General features: G+C 61.7%; 1 protein-coding gene across 1 annotated transcript in view; it reads left to right on the forward strand.

Moving 5' to 3' along the window:
• PRDM16 (PR/SET domain 16) overlaps positions 1-23573 on the forward strand; it is a 314028-nt gene that overhangs the window by 147111 nt on the left and 143344 nt on the right. Inside the window, exon 3 of the mRNA XM_042996261.1 lies at positions 8134-8184. Coding sequence (XP_042852195.1) covers positions 8134-8184 — 51 coding nt within the window. The remainder of the gene's footprint in view (positions 1-8133; positions 8185-23573) is intronic.

The raw sequence follows: 23573 nt of genomic DNA on the forward strand, positions 1-23573 counted from the left end.
GAGGGGACTGCAGTCAAGGAGGGAAGGGGGACTGCGGTCACGCAGGGACAGGAGACGCTGCGGTCACGGAGGGATGGGGGGTTGTGGTCATGGAGGGACGAGGGGAACTGTGGTCACGCAGGGATGGGGGGGCTGTGGTCACAGAGGGACGGGGGGGGTTGTGGTCATGGAGGGACAGGGGGACTGTGGTCACACAGGGATGGGGGGACTGCGGTCATGCAGGGATGGGGGGTTGCGGTCACGCAGGGACGAGGGGTTGCAGTCACGCAGGGACGGGGATTGGGGTCATGGAGGGATGGGGGGACTGAGGTCACGCAGGGACGGTGGGACTGCGGTCATGCACGGACCGGGGGGACTGAGGTCACGCAGGGACAGGGGGCTGCAGTCATGGAGGGGCAGGGGGCTGCGGTCACGCAAGGACAGGAGGGCTGCGGTCACGCAGGGACGGGGGAACTGAGGTCACGCAGGGACGGGGGGACTGCGGTCACGGAGGGGCAGGGGGCTGCAGTCACGCAAGGACAGGAGGGCTGCGGTCACAGAGGGACGGGGGGGCTGCAGTCACTCAGGGACGGGGGGTTGCGGTCATGGCGGGATGGGGGGATTGTGGTCATGGAGGGATGGGGGTTTGTGGTCATGCAGAGACGGGGGGTGCGGTCATGGACGGACGTGGGGGCTACAGTCATGGAGGGACGGGGGGACTGCAGTCACGCAGGGACGGGAGGTTGCGGTCACGCAGGGACGGGGGGGCTGCGGTCACGCAGGGACGGGGGGATTGTGATCACGCAGGGACAGGGGGACTGCGGTCACGGAGGGATGGGGGGTTGGGGTCATGAAGGGATGGGGGGGTTGTAGTCACGGAGGGCCAGGGGGGGTTGCGGTCACACAGGGCCGGGGAGCTGCGGTCACGGAGGGACAGGGGGGCTGCGGTCATGCAGGGACATAGAGGTCACTATGAGACTGTGCCCTGCAGCCCCTCCTTCCTCCCCTGCTCCCTGCCCTGCTCCCATCTGTCCAGATTCGCACTCGAGGACACACACCGCGAGCCCCCGGGGCCTTTCCAGGCCTGGTCGCCCCCCCCCCCGCCACTTTCTGGGGGTGCTCAGTTCCCGTGCCTTCCCTTCCTCTGCCTCCTCCACCCCCCCCCCCACTTCCAGCCCGGGATTCCTGGCTCCCAGAAGGGCCGTGTGCCCTCACTCCTGGTTCTCAGCGGGAGACTGGAGGGGGGCCCGGGGGGGCTCCCATTTCCTAACACCTGTGCTGTTGTTGAGGGAGGGGTCCGTTTTGTTCATTGCCCCCAAGTGGCTAATCCCGGACTCAATTTTAATGCCTCTGAGGCGCCTTCCACGGGGCAGTGTAGACAAAATGTGCTCCTTTTGAAATGAGGCTCTGAGTCCTGCCCTCAGGGGACCTCGGAGGCGCGGACTGGACCAGAAGCTGGCGAGGGGAAGATTCAGGGCCGGGGGATCCATTTGTTCTGCAGGAAGGAAGGTGCGGGCCCCAGACGGGCAGGCCAGGGGGTCCCGGCAGAGGGCACGTGCCCAGGACGGGATGGTGCCAGCGAACAGCGTGTTCTCGGCACGTCTGAAAACAGGCGAGCCGCGCCCAGAGATTCCGGGTCTGTGCAAGGCCGCGCTGGCCAGGAACCGTGGTCCGCCCATCGTCAGCTCCTGGGGCCAGAGCGAAGCCGCAGGCCCCGCCACCCTCCCCAGGGGTCAAGCGCGAACGCCCCACGCCCAGACCCGAGGTTCGGACGGGCGCCCCTGGGAAAAACGGGCTGGGGCTGAGTGCCGATAAGGGCTCCTCTCCTGGGGCCCTGAAGGCCGAGTTGCCGGGTTGTCTTGGCCAACAAAGGGGTCTGGAAGGTGGGACTGTGCCGTCGTCCACACGGGGCGGTTTCCTCCTGCCGGATGGCAGTGTAGGCTCTCAGGCAGGCGTGGAGTGCAGACCCCAGGCTTGCAGGGTCCCAGGCGGGAGGCGGGAGCCGCCCTCGGGGAGGAGGTGTGGGCTGGGAATGTAAACAGCGGTGTGGGACCCATGTGCCTCTGGGGTGGGCCCTCTGAAGGAGCCCGCGTCCCTTCTCGTGCCGTACTTGACTGTGTAAATATTTTTCTTAGGAGTAAAGAGAGAGCCTGCATTCATGGGTAGATCTCACTTGAAAGAACTGAGAAGTATCTGTTTAGGCATAAAAGCTGAAAACAGGGTCCAAGGCGCCTTTCAAAAAAAAAAAAAAATCATTTCTGTAGCTCAATCACAGCCAAGCCGATTTTTTTAATGCAAAAAATAAATAAATATTACCCTGCTCCCGGTTGAGAGCCCAAGCGTCTGTGTCAACACCGGCCGAGCTTTGCTCCGGGAGCCAGGGCAGCCACCGGTGACTAACCCGCCCTTCCCGGTCCCCGGCGGTGCGGCCAGCGGGGCCACCACCCGGCTCTGCTGAAGGCCACCGGCCGTGGACCCACCGTGGGGAGCCCCCTCCCGGGAGGGTCCCGCTCGGAAGGGAGGCCGTGTGGCCTCTTTCCCCCGCGACGCTGTTCCTCCAGAGCAGAAGTTGGAACCAGAGGCCGGGATTTGGACACAGGCCCCCTACTTAGCGGCTCTGTGACACGTGCCCTTTGCTCCAACTCCTGGGGCCCCTGCTTCCCCTTCTGTTTTGCCAGGTCCCGACAGCTTCTGCCGGACGGGGCTGTGGACACAAGTGAGGGACTGGGGCTCCGGGAGGGGCGCCCACCGGTCCCCGTCACCACGTCCCCCCTGCTGTGGCCTCTGGGACCATGATGTCAATGCAGCGTGCACGTGCACGCCAGGGAGGGTGGTGCTCCCGGCAGGACTTTGATATGGACAGAAACCTACAGGCGAGAGCTGTCCTTTAAAAACTCCGTCTTCCCAGAAAGGGGGGCGCACACGTGAGGCCGTGGGCATCCCAGGCCGAGGAAACAGGGTGAAGTGCGGCCGTTCTGTTAGTTCTGACCATTGGCCCATCCGGCCCATTTCCAGGGCGCCGTTCAGCTGGGCAGAAACCCTCCTAAGAGGGCAGGCCACACAGAGTCCACGGCGGCTGACCTCCAAGGGGTCACCGGCATCCGTCTTGAACTGTCCGCCCGGTCTGTGTCTCCAGCAGGACCTGAGCCCCTGGTCTCCTAGAGGTCATCAGAAGGAGGCTGTGTGTGGGGACCGCGCGGGGAGGGCTCCCCATCCACCACCTGGGCCCTGCCCGACCTCTCGGGACAACCCTGTGCAGACCGAGCTGGCCCCCCACCCCCGGCAGCTCCTTCAAGGGGAGGGGCCGAGGATCCAGCTTCTGGCCGCTTCTGGGCCTGGCCGAACATCCCTGGGTGGAGAATGGCAGCAGGCGACAAGAGGGAAACGGGTCGGAGAGAGTCTGGCTGGGAGGTCGAGGGTGGGAGGTCAGTAAGTGAGAGCCGAGGGGGTTCTCTTGGGCCCCGGGCCGGGCTGGGGGCTGCGTCCGCTTCCGTCTGGTTTTGGGGGTCCACAGGGTCATGGCTCCGTTTGGGTTCCCTCCTGTGGGTCTGTTTTCAGATGCTTTAGTAAGTATTTTGAAGGGAAGGACGCCTTCTGGGATCCGTTTGTGACACCGGCCCCAAAGCTCAGCCCCCCTCGGGGGACGCGCCAGGGCTCCAGAGCTGTGAACGAACGAGATGTCTGTGTGTGTGTGTGTCTACTCCGGGCCGACTTTCTGCAGAACAGAGGGTATTTATTTTAAGAGTCAAAAAAGATGTTTTGACCAACCCCACTTAGCTCAATCCTGGCACCGATACCCGCAAAAGAAGTGAAATGCCGGAGGTCAAACCTCCCTTTTTTGGCTAAAATGCTTAATCAAAACACACCTAATACTTCTGCCGGGGCGTGGAGGGGGGGTCGAGAGCAGCCGGCCAGCCAGCAACGCGCGTGCTGAGGCTCAGCTAGCAAAATAAAGAGGTTTTTCAGCAAAGCGGCAGCCGTGGCGGGGAAGGCCGAGGCCGAGAGGCTCCAGAAGGGGTGCGTCCGGTGGGTTTTCACCCGAGGTCAGTGGTGGGTGAATGGCGGATGGCGATGTGCCTGCCTGCCGAGGCGGGCTGTTACACAGGGCAGGCAGAGAGGGAAGCTGCTGGAACAGGCGTCCCCTGCTCCGAGGGGACACTCCTTTCTTCAAAGCGCCGGCCTCCCCTGTCTGCATCGTGTGACTGGGGTGGCGGGCCTCCTCCTGGTCACCTGCGGTCCTACAGCTGGGTTTCCAGGCCACTGCCCTGCAGCCCAAAGGGGGCCGAGGACCAGGCTCAGAGGAGGGGTGAAGACACCCTGGTCCTGCCTGTCCACCCCCCACCCCACGGAGGTGCTCCGTCCTGTCTGGTCTCCCTGCCTCCTTGTGTCAGGCATAGCAACTCTGTGGACAGTGTGGCGTGAGTGCCGTCTCCACGTCCCCATCTGACACAGACTCCTGGGTAGGTGGCGATCCTTTCCGAGCCTGTGTGCCCAGACCTCGAGGGACTCTTCCCAGAATGGAGAAAAGAGCCTCGAGGCTGTGCAACGGGCAGATTTCCTGGGATGCTTCGTCCCACGGGGCCAGTCTGAGCCTCGGACAAAAGGCAGTGGTTCTGGCCCCCCTCAGCCCAAAGCCCGTGGGACACGGTGGGTCTGGACACGGGCCGGCTGTGTAAGGGACAGCGCAGATGTGGGGAGCAAGGCCGCACTCAGGACGGGCCCCATCTTCTGGGCTCCGTGCAGGGCTGGCCGGGCTCTCCCTGAAGGCGTCTCCTGCTGCTGTGTGACCGGCGGTCTCTGGTTGAGTCAGGAGGGTCCACACAGGTGCCTCGGATGCCGGCTGGGGAGCCCATAGGACCGAGACTGCCGGAAGGGCCACCTTGGGGCCCCACGCTGCGGGAACATGGCCTGTGCCACCTTTAGGGACAGAGGGTGCCGTGCCCCTTCTGCGGCCCGGAGCGGTGCGACCCCAGCTGCCTCTCTGTCCAGGTGGGGCCTCCCGCCCAGGACACTCCCCGCTGGGGAGCAGGGAGAAAGGGAGGTCAGGGCCACCAGAACTCAAAAGGAAACATGACCGGGATGGCACACAGGCCAACAGAGGGGCCGGCGGGCAGAGGGAGGGCGGCTCCCACCCTGGGGCCCAGGACGGGGCGTGCCGGAGACCAGAGGGCTCCCGTGTGGGGCTGTGGGCTGACAGGCCCCCCCCCCCGGGTGAGCACGTGGCTTCCTCGCTCTCTCCGAAGCTCTCCGTGACGCGCCCATTGGGAGGAAGAGAGCTGGGCACCGGGTGTGAGATTCCAGCAACGAGCCGTCTTCCCCACCAGGAAGAGGAAGGTGCCTCCCTGCTGATCTCCAACCAGAGGGCAGCCAACTGCACCCCCAGCCCCACCCAGTGCCTCTGGGCCCAGGCTGGGTGCGCGGGGGGTGAGCAGCGAGCCATGCTGTCCCAGCGTGGAGGCCTGTTGTCCCTGGTGTGCGTGCAGGCGGCACTGCCCCAGAAAGACAACATCGGCACCTCGAGAATCGCCAGGAAGGCCCAGCCTTTAACCCAAAACACGCCCCACAGACAGTTTTTCTGCTGGCGGGGGCTCGGCTGCAGCGGAAACTGCTGGGAGGCACCCCAGCTCCTTCCCACACACAAGGGGGACCCCCCCCCAGGGCCACGACGGGATGGGGGCATCCCCTTTACCAGACCCAGCCCGTGGCCTGGGCTGGAGCCACCCAAGAGGGAGCTCAGGACTTTGCCTTCGGTGCGGCCTCGGGTGCCGTGGGCAGGTCGCAGCCCTCCCAAGCCGTGTCCCCTGCTGGAGGCGGCTTCTCTGGATGCCTGACGTCCACGCTGGCATTGTGGTTAGAGAAGCGAGTCCCCAGGCTCTTGCAGGGACGCAGTCGAGGCGGAGAAGGCCAGCCCGTGAACGGGTCCCAGGAAAGAGTCATGTGGCAGCCTCGTCACGGGGAGCCCGCTCTCCCGGGCTTTGCGGAACAGCCGCATGGTGTCCGCGACTCAGTCCCGAAGGGCCATGACTCAGGGCTCAGGACTTCCCAGGAACGGAAACCGTCCCACGGGCGCTCCCCTCCCGCGGCTGCTTCCCATGGCTGTGTCCGCCGCCCGGGGGCACTGCACGGCTCAGAAAGATAAGACGTAGTTTTTTCCTCCTGGATCCAGCTGCCCCCCGACCCCCCATAAGGGGCAGGTCCACCTGGTCTGAGGGACCTCATGACCCAAGCAGGGAGCCCGCGGCTCTGTGTGGTGCTGACACAGGTCTCCATCCTGCTGGGTGGACGTGTCCAGGGTGCAGGCCTGGGCAGCCCCCAGCGGGAGGGTGGGCCCCGTCTCTGGCCTCTGGGCGTCGGTGAGCGCAGCCCCTTCCGGAAGCCACAGCTTTGCTGACAGTCAGGCCGTCTGCCGCGTCCTCTCGCTCCCAGTTGACCGAGCCACCCACCAGGCTTCCTGGCTCTGGATTCGGAGCGCGAAGCCGGATCATGAGGGAGTAGAAACACGGGCCCCCCGCTGGGCAGACTCGGCCCCCGGCACCTGAGGCTGACCCTGCCCCGGCCCTCGCGGGTGGGCTCCCGGCTCCCCGAGGATGCCCCGGAAGGCCTCCGGGGGCTCTGCGCTGCCCACCTGCTCCGCTCAGTCTCTCCCCACTTAGAACCACCTTCCAAACCGCAATTTCGGAATCTATTAAAAGAAACATAAAATCTCCAACTGGTTAGAATTCTCAACATTGAAAAATACGACTTATTGTTATTACAGCTGAGCCGGGCAAACGTGCCAGCGTTTTGGATGGTAGCACCCCGGCCCCTCACCGGCCTGCGTGGGCACTGGCCGGGGCTCCGGGCTCCGGGCTGGTGCTTTGGAAGGGCCCTGGTGTGATTTTAAGGGGAGGGCAAATGAAACCCTTGGATCTGACACCATTTCTCATGTTGTTCTTCCACAATTAGCTTCAGTCTCGGTTTCTATTCTTATGGAAACGACATTGCGACGTATGGACGTGTCTACGCCCGGGGTTTGTGATCCAGAAGGGAAAATCCCATTTATACAGCTAATTTGTCAGTTTGCTTAGCTTAGAAAGCACTCGGGGACCCGTCGCTGAAATGCTGTCCCTCTGGAGTGCAGCTTGGTGGTTTTTAAGAGGAGACGCCAGGCAGGCAAAACGCTACAGCTCTCCAAAGCCGAGCCAAGAAAAGCTCCGAGTCAAAATTGTCGGGTGGAAGAAAGACCCAGAGCGGCTGGCGCTCGCTGTCCTCGCCACCCGAGGCTGTGTCCCTGGGCAGGGGGAGGGGCGGGGGTCCTGGTGTCGCCCACAGCCCACCGCGGGGGGGAGCTAGCCGTGAACGGCCACCCTAGGGTGCTTCTGTGACCGGGCCGCCGCCGCTGTCTGCCTGCGCCTGATTTCCTGTGAGAAGCTTCCTCCAAAAACCGCACGCGCTTCCCAGGGGTCTGCAGTAAAGAGCAATGCTGCCCCCTCTGATTTGCCAGGAGAGGAGAAGCGGAGTGATGGCATCGAATCACAGCCCCGCCAGCCCCGCGGTCACCGCCAGGTCGCGCCAGGCTCCGGCCGTCCACCCTCTACGCCGGCTTCCTCCATGGCGGCTCCCCTTGGAGCGTGGCTACCGGGTCCCGGGTGAAGCCGGCCGCTCAGCCAGGCTTGGCCTCACAGGAGAGACTGCAAGCCCCATGCAGGCGGGTGCGTGCGTCCTCCCGCTCGCCGTGCGTGGCCCAAGGGGGGCACGTCCAGACGGGCTCCTCTCTGCTGGCGGAGCTCAGGACACAGGAGAGAGTCCGTTGCACGTTTCGAAACGTCTTCCTGCCCCCACCGACCTGTTTTTAATAGCGTGTGGCTTGCCTTAAGGACCGGGGTGGGCCGCACAGAGAGGCTCCCTCCTGGCAAGGACCCGGCTGCCTTCCCAGGGACGTGGCGTCCAGGAGGGGCCCTCGTGGTTCTCAACAAACCAGCAGACGCCGTGGGACGAAAGGCCCTGACTTCTCAACAGGGCACGTTCTTCCGTCTCATGGAGCAGCCACTGGGTCGCCCGCCCCTGGTCATTTCAGGGGACGGATGATCTGCCCCACGGCTTACAGCCGCCGCAGCCTGAGATGGGCATGTGGTTCCTCAGAAACTAACCCCCCCTCTCACCATTGTTTTGCAGCAAATGCTGACGGATACGGAGGTGTCGTCCCAGGAGGTCTGCATCCAAAAGGTAGGAGACCTGGTTCCGTGCCTTCTCCCTCGCCGTGGCCCGCATGCGATCCTGAGCCCATTTGCGCGTAGCCAGGTCCACAGTGGGAGCAATGCCTTGTCCGGGCAGAGCGCGTGCACAGGGCGGTGACGCCGACGACATTAGGGCGGATGCTTGTTTTCGTCTTGTGAGCAGGTGGGGGGCACTGAACCATCCTGACTCCTGAGACCCGGGAGAGCCCGCGCCCATGGGAACACTCAGGCCACGCGGACGCGGGAAATTAAATAAACGCGGGTCATGTTTGTTTAACCGTCTTCACTGGATACTCCTGTGAAAAGAATACAATACGGAGAGGGGAAAATCCCCACAATTGGCTGAAAATCCAACAAAGCCTTTGCTGTGCTCAGCCTCCAGAGAGGGCTCGTTCGGGCTGGGCGCTAAATGAGCAGCCCGTGAGGTGAGAGAGTGTCAGCGTGGGCGCGGCCGCCTGCTCTACCGGGGGGCGATGGCGACAGCCGGGCAGCAAACATTAGTTCTACAAGATCCAGAGGATAAACGAGGCCCAGAAAAAACCCAATACCCGGGGGGGGGGGGGGCATCCTGTGCACCGCAGGCTGGCCAGTCACAGAGGGGATCAGACCCAGAAATCATCCCCCAAACCCAGAAGCCGTTCACCAGAGGGGGCCCGGCTCTCCCGCCCAGCTCGGGTCACCCGCGCACACGCACAAACACGGCACACACAGCCACACCTGCACTCACACACGGGAGCTGACCGTCTCTTCTGGATTCTCCAGTAGAATTGCAACAGCCCTCTCCCGACACGCTTGCCTCCGAGCACGGCCCAGCGAGGCGGGGAGTCCCCCGCTGAGCAGGACGCAAGACAGCGTCCGGACGCTTGGGCTCCCGTCCTGTGCCGTGCCTCCCGCCGCCTGCTTATGGGGCACAGTCGGCCCTTCCCAGGGGGAGGAGGCTGAGGTGTGAGCTGGGCGTCCGTGTCCTCGAGCAGGGACAAGCACCGGCCAACATGGCAGGAGATCCCTGCGCCTGGCTGGAGGGTCTGGGCCGTGCCCTCCGCAAGGGACAGGGGACCTGCCCCTTCTCGCCAGGCTCAGCCCCAGAGGTGCCGATTTTGGAGAAAACCCTGTCAAAGAAGGCATTTTCTGACCCTGCAGTGACCTCCTGAAGGAACTCCTTCTTCTCCGTAAACCACAACGTCCCGTCCCAGCCTCACTGCCCAGGGAGGCCTGAGGCCTTTCTTCCTTAAAACGCAGCATCGATCCCCACAGACTCCTTTCCCTCTTCCAGCCTCTGGAAACAAACTCCTGTTTCCCTGAAGGATGTAAGGGGGCAGAGACTTTACACAGGTTTCCCGTATTTCAATGAATTGAGGTCTTTTCTCTTCCCGTAAAAAGGTAGCTGCAGTCAACTCCGGCCTCTTAACTTGTAGGAGAACACGAAATCTTCACTTTGCTCACCGTGAACAGGCAGCTGGCCATCTGCCGCCAGGCGGGAGGTTAGGGGTGATACGTTCCCGGTAGGACAGGCAGACGGTTGTCGGGTATGGGGGCAAGGATCAAGGCACAAGGCCGGAAGGTCAAGTCGAGGGCGCCTGGATGGCTCAGTTAAGCGTCTGACTTCCACTCAGGTCATGGTCTCGTGGTTGGTGAGTTGAAGCCCCGCGTCGGGCTCTGTGCTGACAGCTCGGAGCCTGGAGCCTGCTTCGGATTCTGTGTCCCCCTCTCTCTCTGCCCCTCCCCTGCTCACGCTCTGTCTCTCTCTCTCTCTCTCTCTCTTTCTCTCAAAAATAAATAATAAAAACATTAAAAGAAGAAGAAGGTTAAGTCTAAATGTGAGGAAGGCAAGGAGGCCAGTGCTGGATGCTTTGAGCCGTGACCGAAAGAGACAGAGTGGGGACTCCAGTCGGCACATCGTCTGTGGTGCTCCTGATTTGCATTTTTCGTTTGTAAACAGCCCACGGGGTGCTGGCTGACATGGTCGGGGGTCTTCCTTGAGAGCCGCCCAGGGGATGGGTGGGACCCACTCACTGTGCTTGGCGCGGGCATCCCATCAAACACAGGCCGTCGTGAGGCCCGTCGGACGGTCCCAGGTTTCCTCGGACAGAATCTGAACAGACCCGACGGTCAGGGGGGCCCGGGCCCCGGAGCGGAGCGAGCCTGGGCGGCTGTTTTGAAACAGGCCCCCTGACACCCAGCCGGGCACCTCTGCCTTCGGCTGCCCTGCAGGCCCCTGTTCGGGGGGCGGGGGGAGCCTGCTGCCTGGAAGGGGGCTCTGCCCACCTCCTCATGCAATGCCCCCCCACACACACACACACTGAGAAGCTGCTACACAGCGCTCGGCCATCCACTGAACTCTGGGATTTTTCCGGCCTCTCACTGAACTTAGACATTATCAGCTTTGGGGGCATTCAAGTATGACAGGATGGGTGCCCAGGGTCACACTGGTGGGATGATCAAAACCTAACCTTGGTGCTTAGATCTGGACCCATCCGGTTACGGTTCCATGCCCAGACGATCTGGGAGGGAGTGAAGGGTGGGGGGAGATCGGGGCTAAGGTACACGCCAAATGGGTTCATGCACCGAGGCTGAAAAATGGGTAAATGCGACATTCCTTTGACCCTCTTTCCAAAAAGAAGGTCCCACTGTACAAACGGATGCGTGTCACTCACACACACACACACACACACACACGCGTGACCGAATATAACCACACCTGCCTCGTGGGCTGTGTTAAGCGTGCATTTAGTGAACTCCTTGGTGATACGAGGTGGACCCCCATTTATCAGTTTTGGGGTTTGGGATTTTTGTGTCTGGCTGAGCAGGGCTTGTGCTCCCCCACAGGCCTGGGAGCTTTAAAAATACCCCGGGGAATCGCTGGGGGGGCCTTGGGTTGGTTGCCGACATCTCTGAGCTTTGGTTATTCAGTCCTTAGGATGAGGATACTTCCTGTTCTGTTTGCGCATCAGTCAAGTGTAACAAAAGGTAATTCATGCAATCAATGGCTTGACAACAGACGCAGAAAATGTGATATTTGGTGGGAAGTCGTGGCTATAAATTCTAAGCATTAGAGACCCAGGTTGCTGGACAGGTGATGCGTGGAATCCCTCTGCTGCGGGGGGGGGGGGGGCAGGACCCCAGGACCGGGGAGGCCGGAGGCGCCCGCACTCCCGAGGGGAGGTGGGGTTCGAACCAGGGCTGTGGCATGGCCTGAGGCACAGGGCGGGGCTCCCGTTGGCGTGACCGCGCCCACAGCCTGTGAGCCACGCCCCTGACCTCCCTGCACCCCCCTCCTGGGGCCACCAGCACTTCTGACACTGTGTCCCCCACAGCCCCGCAGGCCTCTCTGTCCCCTGCGCCCGCCTGGGCAGGCGCGCGCCCTGGGCCGCAGCGTGACTGCAGGCCTGCGGTCCGGCCGCGTCGCCTCCTCCAGCCTCGGTGCCGGGCCTCTGGGACTGCTCCCTCCGGCGGACTCTATTTAGTAGTCTCTGTTTACTTAGAGGGAAAGCCCGGGGCTCCAGCAGAGCAAACATCTGCGGGAGATAATCTAGTGAGTTGTCCATCCATCACTCGGGTCGCCCGGCTCCCTGGAGAGCCCTCCGGAGCCTGTAATAAAAAGGCCCAGCGAAGAGGCTTTGGGGACGAATAAAGAGCCGCGTTCAGGGCCTGCTGAAAATGGATGCAAGACGTTATTAAGACTCAATGGCCGTCTTATCAAAATCCAATAGGATAGACATTTGGCAAAAGGCTTAAATTTATTCTTTGACTTTCTGGAGGGCTTGAATTTATCCGTTAACAAGAGTGCAGTCCACCCGGGGAGATGATATCAGCTAAAAGAATTTTGATTTAATCTCTCTGGTGATATGAAAAGGGGACACCAAGCCCCAGCAGCCTTCCCTTTGTCCCACTTTATCTTGTTTTCTTTGACCATCTTGAAAAGGAAGGACGTGTTAATACGGTACAACTGGGGGGGAAGGCAAACAAAAGGAAGTGACCTTTTCCTTTTTTTATTTTTATTTCTTCTTCTCCTCCCCTTCTCCGTCTGCCCCCACCCCCCCGCCCCAGCACTCAGGAATGTGCAGCAGTAGGGGTAGGACCCCTGAGGAGCCCAGGGGGTGAGGATCACAGCCACCCAGCCAGCGCTCTGCGCCCTTCTGGGTGGGGGGGGAACTGGGGGGGGGGGCGATGCCGCGGAGACTCGAAACTAAAGGAAGTTAATGAAGTCCCACGGCTGGAAGACGGGGCGCGATGGCTCCATAAATCTCTCCCTGTCATTACGTGCAAAATGCTACAGGTCATAAAAGCCATCTGATAGGCCAGCCTGGCACTGTCCACACAGGGTGATTGATTGATAATTATTATTATTTGTGAAATGATTATTCGGATGTTAGGGCCGTGGTCTGCACCACTGGGCTGTTGTGCGCGGACGTGTTCCATAGCCTGGCCCTGGCGAAATGCCTCCGGTGTCCCGGATCCCCCCTGGGGGGACCTGGGGGCTAGGGAAGGCCGGCCAGGGAGTCAGGAAAGACAACTCTTCAAGCGTCAGGAAGGCGGGAGCGGACGGGACGGACGACCGCCGGGTACCCGTTGTGCAACAATCGCTTGAGGAACCCACACGGCCCGAGGTCCGAGCGCGGTGCGACCAAGCTGGGTCCGGCGGTTTGCGAGCCCGGTTCCTGGCCTTGGCCACGCCCACAGACGGGTACCTGTGTTCAGTGTCTCATTCTGCGGTCTCTCTGGCCTCGTTCTGGGGGAAGCAGAGGTGTCTCCCGGGTGGCAGGGAGGGCGGTGGAGACGGAAGGGACGTGTCTGGAACGCGAAGGAGGTCGGAAGATGCAGAAGCCCCAGCTTACAGCGCTGACGTGCACAGGCTGGGTTCAGCTGGTCTTAGCGGGACGGGAAGGTTCGCTGCGGTCCTTCCGCTTTGCCGGTGCTGGCGAGGGTCGTTTCGGCCATCGTTTCCTTCTTCCGCTTCCCCTCCCAGCCCGCGACACCCGGGAGCCACCGACGCCCCGTGTACCTGCAAACACGCTTTAGGAGCCCCCCCCCCCAAATCTCACCAGAGACCCAAGCCCTCAGAACCCCGCAGTCACAATTAATAATTTGCATGGGGGATCGGTTATGTCTTTATGAAATCAAAGTGTGTTTAGCTGCCACGGAGACAGCCCCGAGTTGATTTTGATAATCTCGGGCTGAATAGACTTGCTTGGACGCAGTAAGCCCCGGACAAAAGGCTGGGCAGTGGCTGAAAGCCCTTTGACTACTCGTCTCTCTTTCCTTTGTTCGGGGGCCGCTGACAAAAGAGCCAGGAGTCCATTAATTCAGCGAATGAACATATAGTAAAGTCAGTGCCTCTTGAGAACAATAATGTTGAGGTCAGCTTCGGTTGCCATGGAAACTAAGTACTCCTAAGAAGTTCGCACCCCTGATTTTGCTGAATCAAAGGCTGCAAAGCGGAGAGGTGTGAGGGGGCCGAGACCGGAGTGGAGTGGAGAGCACGGCCGCCTCCGCTAGTCCCCTTCCCCAGACAGTCCCAGGGACCCTCGCCCCCTCGGCCCAGCCTCTAGTCTGGCTTCCGGCCCCTCCGCCTCAGGAGGCCTCTGATTTCACAACTGTGACGCTTATCTGAAGAGGCCGCCTAGGTGTGACTTCGGCAGCCCCAGCGCCCTGGGCTGAGAGTCAGGCCCAAGGGAGGGGCCGCAGCCCGGAGGCTCAGCCCCACCGCTGGCGGACTCTGACCTCTGGCCACCTTGAAGCTCCTGAACTTGTCCCTGGGGGGGCGGTGGCTGGGGGGGGGGGGCACTTCCAGCCCTGATAAGGGTGATTAATGGGCGGACAGTGGCAGCATGGGAGAGCTAGGGGCAGCTGCAGGGCTGGGGGACAACGTTATAAACGTAAGCTTCTTGCATTTTGCGCCCCTAAATTGGGTCGATTCCCCTTTCTCTGCCCCTGTCCCACCCTAGGGATCCCTGAAACCAGCTTAAAGCCGCACATCAGTTTGTCACCTGCCGGGGGACCACTGTGCCTGAGGAAGGGCGCCCTCGGGCTGTGGGCAGGCTGTGGGGGGCATGTTGCTCTCAGAGCCACACCTGGGGGGGAGGCGGAGGGTGGGGGGGGGGGGGAGAGTGCTTAGTTCCTCCCCTTTCTTGCAACTGAGAAAGCAACGAGCTGGGTTTCTTGCTCTCCCTGGAGCGCCTCCTTCGAAACAGGTTCTGAAAGCCTTCTGGGCTACAGCTTGGGGTACTTCCCGGAGGAGGCAGACGGGAGGCCCCTCGGTGCCCAACAGCAGCCGCTGGCGGGACCTGTGGGAGCAGGTGATGGGGTCCCCCCCCCCCCCGCTGTGGTCAGGCCCTTCCCACCCCCACCCCCAGCCGCCCTGCACACAAGCTGCCCAAACTTAAATCTCAAAGGCAGATAAAACATCACCAGTTTCCAAGGGCAGACTCAGCACTTGGAAATACGCCTTAACCCGGAAGGTAAACAAAAGAAATTCTCCTTTGCTCTGAGACCCGGGCAGGCTGGGCCGGTCTGGCACTGCCGCTCCCGCCCCGCCCCCCCTGCCCTCTGAATCTGGTTGGCCCTGGATGGCGTGGCCCTCAGCCTTGAGCTCGGCCTCGTGCGTTTCCGGCTCCTTCTCGGCGGGCCGAGAGATAATGGGCGGCAGCACCTGACTCGGTCCCGGCAGTCGGCCGGGTGACAAGACAGCACTTGGGCACGGCTCTGGGCAGCGGGGGCCTCCTGGGGGGACGTCGGGGGTGTGGGGACGGCCACGGGCAGCGGGGCCCCCCTGGAAACCGCACCGAGCCTCGGGGTGTCCAGGGTGGCGCTCGCGGGCGGGCGCCGGGAAAGACTGTGGCACAACGCCTCTCACGCCGGGTAATGAAGCAGATTTATTATCTACATTACTGGCTTTATAGGAGCCAGATGGTGGTGTGAATAAACTCGGTAATCTTCAGGTGGGTGCGATAGCGAGTTAATTAAATTGTGCCTCACTATTAGGAGAGAAAATACATCAGCTCGGAGGCCTAGTTAGCAAGTCTTCGGCCTTAAACGCGCAGACACGCACCCCAGCGACGCGGGGCGTCACCGGCTGGGGGGCGTCTCCCCCACACAGATGCTCTCACGAGGAGGCCCGGCTCACCTCCGCTCGGAGAGCCCGTCACTGTCCACCCTCCTGCGTGCGAGGCCGACTTCCGGCGTTCACACACGGGCTGTCAAGGCGGGCCTGCCCTCTCTCCAGGGTGAAAGACATCAGTGCGAGTGGCTGTGGACGCGGGGGACCCTCCCTCCACGCGGTCACTTGTGCCGTGCCCGCTTGTCTCTCGGGGCACGTGTCGAGCACCCCCAGGCCTCCAGGGAGGGCTGGCTCCCGAGGTCCCCTCGGTGGCGCCCCCCGCGCAGGCCCGCGTGAGGGCTTGGGGAGGCCCCTCTGCTTGGAGACGGGACGAGAGGGCCTGCATTCAGGGGTCTCCGAGGCCTGCCTGGCCAGCGGAGACTCTCGGCAGGGAAGGCTGGGCCCTGCCCACCCCGCCTGCGAGGCCACCTGCCGTCCAAGCAAGAGGACACCCGCACCGGCTTGCTGGGGGGACGGGTCCGCAAGCATCCCCGCTGGCCTTCCGCTCGCCGTCGCCCCCGAGCTGCGGCCCTGGCTTCCTGCGTCGGCTCCTGACTCCACAGGCCCGGGGGTGCGGGTGGTGGCCCCTGTGGGCCCGACACCGGCCGGCACCCGCGGCAGCTTCGAGGCTCGTGTTGCTGTTGGGCCGGCCACACGTGCCGCTTTGTGAGAGGGCCAGGCACCAGGAGGAGGGCCTGAGGGGGGAAGGGAGAGGCAGGTGCAGGGGGTTGGAGAGAAGAGGAATCCGGCCCCGCTTGCCCCAGCGAGGATGTCCTCTGTTTTGTCACTTACGGAGCGTCATGTCCATAAGCTCCTTGATCCCCGGTCATCCCAGACGGGCGTTACTGTCCCGACTTTCCTGAGGAGGAAACCAAGGCACGGGGGGTTTAAGTCACTTGCCCAAGGCCGCGTGATTCAGTGGGGAGGCCAGGAGTCTCCAGATGCCAGCCGACGAGACCCCGAAGCCAGCGTTCTCGGGAACCATGTGCTGGCACGTGCCTCCAGCGCCTCCCACCAGACGGAGCTCGCCTACGCGCTTCAGCGTTCGGGTGGCACCAAACCGTGGCCCCCGTTGCGCTCAGAGGAAGGGAAGCCAGAGTGAGACTGCGCGGAGTGGAAGTGGGTGTCTCAGTCAGCTATTGCCACGTGATGCTGCGTAACGAACGGTCCCCCAAACTCGGCTTAAGACAACGCTCATTTGTCCTCACCTACACGTGTGCGGGTCGGCTGCTCCAGGCTGGGCTCGGCTGTGTGGTTTGCTCTGAATGTCTGTCACCCTCCTCGGAACACTGGGCTCCGCAGGGCGTGTTGTCCCCACGGTGATGGCGGAAGAAGAGGGGACACGCACCGTCATCATGGGGCCTAGGCTCAGCAGGAGCGTGCCGCACCCACATCCGCAGGGCGGGGGAGCGAGCTGTGCCTGTCAGGGCAGGGATGTGGTCCTGCGGCACAGGGGGTGGAGGCGGGGACCCCGGCGCGTTCTACTGTGGCAGGCTTCCTGCAGGAGGCGGCACGGAGCTGGCACGTGACCAGTTCCCAGGTGACAAGCTGAAGCGGGGCTAGAGAACGGAGTCCGCGGCGAGGCAAGTAAATTGTGAGCACGCAGGGAAAGACAAGGATGCCTGGCCGGCTTCTGGGGCCTCTTACACGCGTCCGCCCCTTAGGAACGACCACTTGTTCCTCGGAGGGGCTCTTGTCTGCGGTCTAGAGTTGCCAGAAAATCGCGATGCCAGTCAGTCGTGGGGGCGTCCTGGGTCCCTGTGCGGGGGGGAAGGTAGCCTCTTCCTTTTGTTGACATTGACCTACTGGGCACGGACCCCCAGGATTGGCAGGGAGGCGGGGGGCGGGGGCGCTACAAAGAGGCACTCGGATGACCTCGCAGTAAAACAAGGGCTTTGCTGTCAGGCCACAGGAAGAGCCATAAGTACTCAGGGCCAAGTGACAGAAGCCAATCTGAGAAGGCTACACTGTGATATTCTGGAAAAGACAGAACCATGGAGACAGCAGAAAGCTCGGTGTTTGCCAGGGTTTGGGAGGGAGATGGGGGTGAACAGGTGGGGCACAGGAGATTTTTAGGGCAGCGAAGCTATTCCGTGTGACCCGTGGTGGCTGCGTGAGCCTGATATTCATCCAAACCCAGAGAAAGTCCATTCCAGGAGGGACCCCCCCCCCCCAATATTAATGATGGGCGTTCCTTGTGACAAAAGGACCACACTAACGCAAGCTATTAAAAACAGGGGAAGCTGGGAGGGGAGGAGGGTTACGGGCTTCCTATAAGACTAAACTTCTCTAAAAAATAGTGTTAATTTTTTTAAGAACAGGAGTTTGGAAAAGTGGCAATCGCACACACACATCTTCTGTAAAACATACGTGCGTGTAGAAGGACGCACATACAGGAAAAGGCTGCGTGGAAATAATACAAAAATGGTGACGTCACTCTTTGCTGTGACGTGATGGCTGACTTCTTTTGAAGCCAACATCTGTCTGCGGTATTTTGGTTGTTAAATATGTTGACTTACGTGAAGAGCTTATCCAGTGCCTGGCCCACGCCAACGCCAGATGGCAAAGGACGTTACCACTGTGGTTGGTGGTGACGGCCGGTCCGTGGACGGTGTTCCCGTTTGCTGGATCATAAACCCCTTGTGGCCAAGATTCCCCATCCTGCCGACATGCCGGGCCACTCACCCATCGTGTGGGCCTCTGCCTTCCCGGAGCGCGGTACCGCGCGGCCGTCGGCCCGCCTTGTGGTTGGCCGAGCCGCGTGGCCAGTGGGCATTTCTACACCCAGCGGCCGCTTGCCGGTGTGACAGCCCCCAGAGCTCCCTGCCCTCCCACACCGCAGCCAGAAAGTTCTGGACAGCTCCCAAGGCACATACCGTAAGCAGAGCCATGCTGTGAATCACGCGAGGCAGGCGGGAGAAATGCAGCCATTTGGTCCTGTCTTCGGGGCTCCGGGTTCGTCACAGCAGCACGGCCTCGTCAGTCACCCGACAACACTGACCAAGCGCCTACTGTGCGCAGTGGGATTCCTCCAGGTTGCTGCCCTCCCGGGGTTCGCGTCCTTCCCGGACCTCAGTCACCTGTGCCGATGGCCTCGTGCCCCTGGTCCCCTGGGGACGCCCAGCGGCAAAGTTCCAAGTCAGATACCCCTCGTCACGGTGGGGTGAGCTTCCGAGAGCCTCCTGTGCTGTTTTCTCTGTTCCTTTCGGGTGGCGGTGACCCCATCTTGCCACGTGGGCTTGGCCGTGTCCCCGCACGGTCGGTGATTCTAAGGAGTCAGTCCTCCGGGCGATTTCCCCTTTTTTTTAATCCCCTGCTATATACAGGGGAAATTGTGAGGAGAACAAATAGATTTTGGCCGGGAAGAGTGGGATTCTTAATTTAACAGATTCACTGTGAGTGCCCCGTTTTCTTACTTCATAATATTTCCTTCTTTGAATAATACCCTCCTTCAGCGCCGGCCTCTTTGTATGCTAACAGGATTCATTATTCCACCCGACACCCCTTCCACCAGCCAAGGCTGTGTTGGTGAACGGTTTCTTCTTACCCAGTTAACAAGATGTTTCTCCAGTATGGTGTTGATAAATTAAGTAATAAAAGGCAAGACTTATTATTTTATGTTGGAACCTTGCCTCTGTTATTTCTGAGCAATGGCCAAGATTCTGAGTATTAGCCACAGAAACGTTTGCATTGCCGGGGACGGAAAATTATCACATAAAGAGAATCTGATGTGATGTTCATCACGGATCAGCTGAGAGGGAGGAGAGATTCGAAAGCAAACAAAAAATAATAACAAAACTCCTCCTCCCCAGCGTCGCGCTGGGTGTGCAGGGGACGGGCAAGCTGGTGCGCATTCAGAGTTTACGGGAGGGCGTCCCGCGTGCGGCGGGCAGGCCAGCACTTTCTTCCTGCCTCCCAGACCAGAGGCTCCGGGTTACCAAGGCCTCGAAAGGGCAGATAATTATCGGAAGAGAGTCTGAAGTGTGGGCACCCCAGAGAGCAGCAGATACAAAATGAGGAGGAGGAATTTTGAATAGCTTTCCTCCCTTTGTGTTCCTGCTTTGGACGAGAAGGGCAGAGGCAGGAGTGAAGGAGAGCTAGCGAGGGGGAGAGAGACATCAAGTTAGCCCTGGGAGAGGTCTGGCTTGGCGGGGGCCGCCCAAGCCGGGGGGCAGCGGGGGGACAAGGGGCACCTTTGCTCCACGTCTGCCAGCGTGCAGGCCTCCAGGAGGGAGGACCAGCCTGAAGGGGGGGCCTGTGTCTCTCCCCACTCACTCACCCAGGACGAGGGTCAAGGCCAGTGCCGACCGGAAGGTGCTCGGGTGAGCAGCCGTGGGTGGGCAGGACAGCTCCTGTGTCCGGGCCACAGCGATTGTGTCTTTCCGTGTGTGAAGTCAGGCCCAGGGAGGCAGGAGCCCCGGCTGCCCACTCCCTGCCGTGGTCCCGAGCCTGAGCCGGGTGACAGGCGTGCTGGGTGCCTCACGGCAGCTCCGCGAGGCAGATACTTTTCTTCCCTGGGGTCACACGGGCCAACTCACCCACCGCAGTCACGCAGGCAGCGGGCTGCAAACTGGGCCCCTGCCAGAAGGCCCCCAGCCCCAGACCCCAGTACAAGGGGCCCCAGCAAGGCAAGGGACCCAGCAAGGGACCCCGGTCCCTGGGGGCCCCAGCAAGGCATTTTCGGGACCGTCTGCCGGCTCACCCTCTGGGGTCTGAACGGGAAGCGTGCGTCCCCCCGAACCAGGTGCTGGTGGTGGGGCCTCCCCTTGGCCTGGGCTGGCACCCACCTCCTCTCCCGGTTGGTTTCACTGGTTGTCGCCCTGTCCCCGGTCTGCCCTCCCGCCAGTGCGGCAAACGCCCCACAGGCCAGCTGCCTTTGGCCTCGAAGGGCCACCGTAACGCTCCTCAAAGCCCTCGCCCCTCTTTGGCTCCCTGGTCTCCATCATGACACATCATTTGCCTCCTCGGAAACCGCCACACGCGACGCGAGGCACGGAGAGCTCTGTGTCTCCCCGTCGCCCCCTCCTGGTCCTGCCCCCGGGGCCTCACCACCGCCTCGCTGTGATGGGGGGGGGAGGGGGACACTGGTCCGCCAGCAGGACAAACAGCCTTGGGCCTGCGAACCCCAGCAAGCGCCCCTGCCCTGCTGCACCCGTGGGAGTGCTTCCAGAGCTGTCCTGGTTCCTGTGGTGTCGGGGTCCAGACCCCCAAGCCCAGCTTTAGAGACGTCCCGCTCAGCTAAGCCCAAAGGTTGCCTTTCTGCTCGGCCTCCAATGAGCTGCCGAGCGGCCGCCATGGAGGCCTATCCACGGTGCTCTCTAAGGACCTGGGAGGTCTGGTGCTGGAAAGTTCTTAGAAGGCAAAGGATCGCACGAGGGTTTCTTCATCCTCTGGGACCTCAGTTTCCTCATCTGCAGGGTGCGGGTGATAATAGCTCCTGCCCCAGAGTTCTGGTTAGCGATTCCACGAGATACTATGCATAGAGCACACGTTCAATAGCACCCGGCCGGTGCTTGGGACTCAGAGTGAGACCAAGGTGGTGACCGTGGGGGAGACGGACATGACGGTGGTGGTGATGATGTTGGTGCTTGTGATAACGGTGGTGAGTCTTTGAGAGCCCATCCAGACGCAGTCCTTACATGAGGAAGCCGAGAACCCAGGCGAGATCCGCAGAAAGATCAGAAGACCCCCCCCCCCTCCGCCGAAACTCCGGTTTGGGCTCTGCCACCAGTGGGTGTGACCTGGGCAAGAGTCACTTAACCTCTCGGGACCTTGTTTTCCGACCTGGAGGCATAGGACAGACAGTCTGTACCCCACTCGAGTTCCTGGACTGGGAGGAGACCAGAGATAAGGCTAGTAGCTTGGTGCCCTGGCGGGTACCTCACAAACACGAGGCGGCACTGAAAGAAAAACAACAGGAAGAGACGGAAAGAAAACTCATAAACGTCCCTCACATACCGGCCCTCCGAGATGACCTCTCGCACAGAGAAGCAGGCCTTGGGGAGTTAATAAGAAATACAGGACTTCCTGCAAGATAGCAAGTGAATTGTGAGCCGTGAATTACTTTTTTCCTTTGAAAAATGATGTAGTCGGGTCAAAATATCTTTGCATCTCAAACACTTGAGTCCCTTTGTCCTGGGGGCTGACACAACTTGGTTTCCATGCAGCCTCACAATGCGTGGAAACATCTTTTAACTGCCAGACGGCCCTTCCGATAAGCCGGCCAATTCATAACGTGCGTTCAGAAAGCTGTAGCGGGTGAGAAAGCAGAGGCCTTTGCGAAGTCTGTTTACACAGCAGCGAGAAGCCTTTTCAACCCCTTGGTAAACAGGCCCGAGCACAGGCTATTGAGCGAGCACCGGGGCGGGTGAGGCCGGTGCACAGGACAGCCGCCTGGCCGCCCACACTGCACACCGGCCGAGCCCTCCGGGCAGGCCGGCCCGGTCGCCCCTCCGCTGCCACGCAGGGGGCCCGGGTGCTGCGATGGCACGGCCCGCCTCGTGGAAGGGGCCTTTCCCTCACAGCCTGGGTCACCCTCCACCCTGGCCGCAGCCCGGAAATGTCCCCCGTGGGGCCGGTTTCCTCGGCCGATGGCGGGTCCGGGGTGCACTTTCTTGCTGCCATTCTGGTCCATGAGGCGACACGACGGGAAGGGGCCGTGCCGTGGACCCCTCCGTCCCCTTTCCTTTCCAAGCCACCTACCCCACTGTCCCAAAGCTGAACGAAGGCCCCACGGCAGGGTGTTTTCTGGGCGAAAGACTGAGCACCGAGCCCACTTGTGCACGTGGCCGGCGCTTCCTTGGGCACCTGTATTTGCTACAAAAGACTGGCTATGGGGCCGACCGTCTAGATAGACCGGCGCCCCTTTAACAGGGGACGGACGAGGCACAGAAAGGTTAAGTAACCTGCCCAACGTCACGCAGCGGTGAGAGGTGGAACCAGGGTTCGAAGCGGGGTCATCTGGCTCCGTGCTTTTAAGCAGTAGGATGCAATGCTGTTCAACAGGTGTCTGTTTGCTAAGTAAATGTGCCTTTGCTCACCCGGGCGGGTCCCTGGACTCTGATGACCCAGCACTCCTTTCTTTTCTTGAGAGACTCTGCTCTGAGCACTCTGTCAGCACAGGGGACTCCAGGGGTCAGCACCCCACTTAGGAAAGGCGGGAGTCCATTCAAGGCAGAGCCAGCCAACTGGGAGAAGACAAACCCAGCAGATCTCAAGGCCCCGACAGACCCACCTAATGGGAGGCGACGCGGGTCGAAGGCCCCCGTGGGGTCCCCGCCCGCCTCCGCCCCTGGGCGCTCTGTTCTCAAACTGGTCAGGGAGGTGGGAGCGCCGCGGAGGGGCTGCTGTCTGCGGGGAAGCGATTCCGTGAACCCCGCAGGTGATGCTGGTGATAACGAGAAAGCAGACAAGGCAGGGCCGCCGGGTGGGGACTGTGCCCCGCGCCCGCCAGGCCACTGCGTGGGCTGGATGGAGCGGCGGCCTGTGCCGTGGGCGGGCACCGATGGGCCGCAGGCTGCGGGTCGGGGGCCTTCAGCGCTCAGCCACAGCGGTGCACGGTTCGATCTGCGCGCACGGCCGTCGGTCAGCTCCGCTGTGATGACAGACAGCCACAGACAGGACCGACTGCCCGAACACAGGCACTTCTCTCTCACGGGTGTGGGGGCTGCGCGTCCAGGAGTAAGACGTGGAAGCTTCGTGTCTGGTGAGGACCCTCCTCCTGGTTTACGGCCGGCTGTCTTCTCGGGGCGTCCGCAAACGGCAGAAAGAGGGAGGAGGGGCAAAGGGGCAAGCTCTCTGGCATCTTGGCTTAGGAGAGCCCTCTTCCCATCGTGGGGGCCCAGCCCCCCGGACCTCATCTAAACCTAATCAGCTCCCAAAGGCCCCATCTCAAAACCCATCACCCTGGGGACTACGGTTTCAGCATGTGAGTTGGGGGAGGGGGGGACACAAGCATTCAGTCTGATTACACCAAAGAGGCAAATAAGACACAAATACAAGCGATAAGCATGTGAGGAAGTGACCAGAAGGGCCTCAGGCTGGCATGGCACATAGGGGCTGTGACGGGAGCACAGGCTGGCGTCCCCAGGGCACCTCTGGGGGCCACTGGGGGAGGTCCCTGCGGGTGGAGGCCTATGAGCACGGAGCTGAGAGCACGGCAGGCAGGATATGCCGCTGAGAACCCCCGAGGGCCAGGAGGGAGGGGGCTTGGAGGGGCTGGTGGGTCCCAAGCGCGGGCCCGGCGCTGGGTGCCCGCGGAGACATGGGGCGTGGGGAGTCGA

The sequence above is a fragment of the Panthera tigris genome, chromosome C1 (genome assembly GCF_018350195.1).
Source record: "Panthera tigris isolate Pti1 chromosome C1, P.tigris_Pti1_mat1.1, whole genome shotgun sequence".
NCBI classification, from domain to species: Eukaryota; Metazoa; Chordata; class Mammalia; order Carnivora; family Felidae; genus Panthera; species Panthera tigris.